The sequence below is a fragment of the Triticum aestivum genome, chromosome 3D (genome assembly GCF_018294505.1).
Source record: "Triticum aestivum cultivar Chinese Spring chromosome 3D, IWGSC CS RefSeq v2.1, whole genome shotgun sequence".
Lineage (NCBI taxonomy): Eukaryota > Viridiplantae > Streptophyta > Magnoliopsida > Poales > Poaceae > Triticum > Triticum aestivum.
Genome location: NC_057802.1, coordinates 399,509,569 through 399,514,251, shown reverse-complemented (window position 1 = coordinate 399,514,251; position 4,683 = coordinate 399,509,569). Strand labels below are relative to the sequence as shown.

Sequence of the window (4,683 nt, the reverse complement as noted above, 5' to 3'; positions counted from 1 at the left end):
GTAATAGTATTTTGCAAGCTTCCAGTGCCAGGAAACGCCGATAACTTGAAAATATCTCTCCTCCAGTCCTCACACTATATGCATGTGGGGAAGGGCAGGGGCAGCGAGGCAAGGCCCAGTTTTGAGCCAAGCCATAGCAACAGGAGAATAAAAACCCTCCAACAGGCAACAGCTCTGAACTGCAACGCGTAGTTGTCACAAAAGAACCACAAATCTGAGAAATATCACGAGTCGTGGACAATGGTATCTGAATGTTTAGCTAACAAAGTATGAACGTATATCAAGGTAGTATATAGCACATAGTCTGCAACAATCTAACACACACAATTCTGATACACTGCAAAGTAAATGTTAGCAGGCATACCTCACTGGGAGGTGCCATGGTCCTAATGTTTCTGTACTGGTCATTTTCAGCTACAAGAAATGAGAAATACATACTCAGGTTTTCTCAGCTGAGGTGAGATGCCCCAGTTTTTTTGTCATCTGTTCGATGCTGCTCTTGTCCAACCAAAAACTTCCGCGGTCTCCTGCTGTTGTTTGATTTGCTTCTCTGTCTCGCCGTTCTGATTGGGCCTCCTGGTGTGCATGGGTCAACCCAGGCTGCTCGGTAAGAAACTGCTGCCAAAATCCATCATTTGCGTCAGCAGGAAGGTCTTGGGTGGGTTGTTGATCTCTCGATGGACCATTTTCTGTAACAGCAGGTTCTAAATTGACATCTATCTCGGAGACCTTAGCTCGTGAATCTGCACGAGAATGAGCTTGGGGAAGCAGAGGACTCTCTGGACAGCTGGCGGACTCTGCTATATCACGAGAAGAGTGTGAATCTCCTACACCAGCTGAACAAGTATGCATCATGGACGGAGGTGATTGCGCGTGGGGGTCACTCTCCCCAGTTGAATGGAGCTCTGTAAGAACAACAGCTGAAGAATGACCTGGGACATCACCATCAGATGAAACATCATTACCAAATGCCTCACTCGCTTCTTTGAAGAAATTCTCCAAGGAATTTAAGGATGATTCCATTTTGTCAAATGATGACCTAAAAAGTTCATGAGCTGGTGAGTTGACCAAGTCACAATGCATAATCTGGTTCCCCTGAGTACAAGCATCATCATGGAATGAAATTGGTTTAGGCAGTCTCCTCTTCTTTCCATGATGATCAGATTGTTCTACGAAGCTAGAAAGAAATCCAGGTGCATTCACAATTTCTCTGACATAAGATATAAGATTTTTCTGCTGATCCTCAATAGCAAATAGTTTGTCTTCCAAAGCCTTCATTTTACTCTCCATATCAGTTTTCTTCCTCTCAAGCTGTAAATTTAGTGATGCATTATCACACTTGAGCCTCTCAATTTCCTCCTCATAGTCCCTCCTTTCACTATCAGCTAATGGTCCGGCACCCTGAGTGTGTGATGAATGGCTGAATATTGGCTTGCGTCTATGGATATTTTTCAACCGATGCCGCTGATCTCGTAGGAATTCTTCATTTGCAAATTCCCATTGTTCTGGATCTACCTTCCTAAAGCCCTACATAAGAACGAGTAGGTGACACATATTAGAATAGCCTCAGATACGCACAAGAGGTATCATGCATTACCATTACCAAGGCTAAAACAAATCATGTACTGCAACAGAAGGGAAACAAATTGAAATTATACTGGAAGTGGGTGTGGTAGATTTTATTTGTCAAACAGCCCCAAGATTCCACAGGATCAAGAAGAGATAGTGATGAACGAAGCTAGTTGAATTCCACATATAGAACAAATCAAGAGTTGACCTTTGTCGTTTAAAAGTATGCCAAGTAAAATGACAAATTACATAATCCGGCACACTAAGCAGCTACCTATAAAGTGTATTTTGGATCACAAGAGCAATAAATCACAAGCACTTGTTCTAAATCGCAGATTATTTGCCCAGCTGAACCGAATTCCACGATAACCCACACAACCTCCTTGGCTCATAGCCTCACATGTCAGCACAAGGAACCGCCACGCATTTCGGCCAGGCCCCAATTCCAGCGGCGGAACAGAGATTGGGCGGAGGAGAGAGGGGGAGGGGGGGGGGGGGGGGGGGGGTGTGAAGTTGTTCTCCTTACGTAGGTGTTGAGCTGGCGCACGAAGCTGGAGAAGTTGTTGTGCTTGAAGTACTTGGGGAGAAGATCCCGGCAGAAGTCGGCCTGGCTGAGGACGACGAAGCTGGTGCCGGACGGCGTCCACGCCACCACCGCGTCCGTGGCCGGCTCGTCCACCATCTCGTACGTCTTGGTGAGGAACGGCGGCAGCGACGCGGACCCGCCACTCCCCTCCATCCCCTCCACCCCCTTCTCCTCCTCGGGCTGCGGCGATTCGGCCTCAGCGCATAGCGGCTGATCGGCGGAGTGGGGTTCGGCTCGGCTTCTTCGGTTGGGTTTGGTTGGTTGGTTGGGGGTTGGGTTGGGGGGCGAGAATTTCTTGGATTAGCGGAATTTTCCAGAAGGTTATTAGCGTTGGAGGCGGAGGGAGACGGGGTGGGGTCGGGGTGGATCCAGCCCCAAGTGCGCGGCTTCGTTGGCTGCTTCGGTTAGGTAAGCAGTGACGCGGAGAGGGGGATTGCTCAATGAATACGCGCTGCGGCAAAGCCGCCTAGCACCACATCCACATGGCGACCCTTTTATTACTTTTATTATGTATCTCCAACGCCGACCCTTAAAACCTTCGCATACGTTTTGAACCCCGTGGTCTGGACACCGAAAGCCATTCAAAACGGGCATGTATCGATCCGCCGAGTGATCCGGACCATGTCCTTTCCGCAAACAGGAACCAAATGTGGGGTTTGCGGGAGTCCGGACACGAGACACGTTGGACTCTTACACCCATGACCCACCTAAAAGGAAGACGGAGCCCGCGCTTTTGTAGCTGCCCGCCTTGTTTCCGCGACAAAATCCCCACTCTCTTCCCACCGCTCTCCACCCAATTCCCACCCTTTTTTCCCACTCTCTTCCCCCCATCCCGCCGCCGACGCATGGAACCGGACGATAGCATGCCGGAGTTGGAGGTGGTGGAGGTGAAGGAGGATCCCAGCATCACCCTCGCCCGGAAGATCAACTCGACAACGCGGCAAAATCGCCACGTCAAAGCAAAGACCGCAAAGGAGGAGAAGTTCGGGAAGCGGAAGGCCGGTGGAGGGCATGCTGATGGCGTCTGTGGCGGTGGGCGTGCTTGTCGCAGACGTGGTGGAGGTCGCCACCAGGGCCACGGAGCCCCGATGGTGTCCCCTGCCGTCTAAACACCGCCATGGCCGGAGCATTACAAGGCTCCGTACTACTACGCCGCCAAGCAGCTCAGTAGGCAATCCACGCCAACCGTCGCCGGGCAAGTGCCTTACTTCGCTGATGTAAACACGGCGCTGCTGCTCTTCTCGGAGACTGCTTCGCCACAGCTCATCCGGGCGTGGCCGACGGGTGGGGAGCACATGGGTGCCTGCACGCTGTTCGCTACTATGCCTATATCGGGGGAGAAGGCATACGACAGCGGGAGAGGGTTTGACACCATCCATGATGGAGGCGGACGAGGAGGTGGTTATGAGGACGGGAAAGTGAAAGACTCGGATCCCACCTAGTCTGGCAACTACACCCACACGCAGCAGGGCTACACCCAGACCGGCACGCAATCCTACACCCAGACCAGCATGGGCACACAACAACAAGATTGGGCCGCCAGACGGGCGAAGGATGAGGAGGTGGACAAGGAGGAGGACGGCGAGGACGATGATCCGAATGATTTTGTCGGTGACCCGAAGAAGAAGGGTAGAGGAGAATGCTCCAACATGCGGGAGGATGAGCTGTTGTGTGATGCATGGTTGGCCACTAGCTTCGATCCGATGCATGGCACGGAGCAAAAGGGCACAACCATTTGGACCAGCATTCACACATGGTTCCATGAACTCAAGCATTTCACGCCCTACACCGACGTGGGCATCCACAACTGTGAATCAAATTCCCCAACCATCGATGGTAGACCAACCAAGAGGCAATGTCGAAGTATTGCGGCCACTTGGCGCATCTCATCGCGCGATGGCCTAGTGGTGCGCAAATCACAGAGAAAGTAAGTTCATTTGGCTGGATATGCATATAGTCTTGTTGATCACTAGCTAGATATACATAATCTTGTTGATCACTAGCCAGATATGCGTAGTTATGTTGATCATTGGTCGGGTGCGCATAGCTTTGTGGTCGGATATGCATAATTTTGTTGATCACTAGTCGGATATGCATTGTTTTGTTGATCATTGGCCAGATGTGGATAGTTTTGATGATCGTTAGCCGGATGTGGATAGTTTTGTTGCCGGATATGCATAGTTTTGTTGATCGTTGGCAGATGTGGATAGTTTTGTTGATCATTTCCCGGATGTGGATAGTTTTGTTGCCAGATATGCATAGAATTCTCCAGAAGGTTAGTGTTGGAGGCGGAGGGAGACAAGGTGGGGTCGGGGTGGGTCCAGTCCCAAGTGTGCGGCTTCGTTGGCTACTTCAGTTAGGTAAGCAATGGCGCCGAGAGGGAAACTGCTCAATGAATACGCATTGCGGCAAAGCTGCCTAGCACCATATCCACATGGTGAAGGACGCACATATTATTACTCTTAGTACGACATCTCCAACGCCAACTCTCAAACCACCCGCATACGTTCGAAGCACACGGTTTGGAC

At 50.7% G+C, this 4,683-nt stretch overlaps 1 protein-coding gene across 1 annotated transcript; it reads right to left on the bottom strand.

Annotated features, from left to right (window-relative positions):
• Window positions 1-248: 248 nt before the first annotated feature.
• Window positions 249-2,500, bottom strand: LOC123079167 (heat stress transcription factor A-4b). The gene is made up of 2 exons (XM_044501856.1): window positions 2,096-2,500; window positions 249-1,527 (listed from the first exon to the last, which is right to left on the bottom strand). Exons 1-2 carry the CDS (start codon window positions 2,306-2,308, stop codon window positions 439-441), a joined length of 1,302 nt encoding a protein of 433 aa, XP_044357791.1. The 5' UTR covers window positions 2,309-2,500; the 3' UTR covers window positions 249-438.
• Between the last annotated feature and the right edge of the window lie 2,183 nt (window positions 2,501-4,683).

Excerpts from the sequence above, each read along its gene's own strand:
- LOC123079167 (XM_044501856.1), bottom strand. The coding sequence starts at position 2,308 with ATGGAGGGGAGTGGCGGGTCCGCGTCGCTGCCGCCGTTCCTCACCAAG. Across the intron at positions 1,528-2,095 it reads TGCGCCAGCTCAACACCTAC|GGCTTTAGGAAGGTAGATCC; the intron begins GTAAGGAGAACA and ends GTTCTTATGTAG.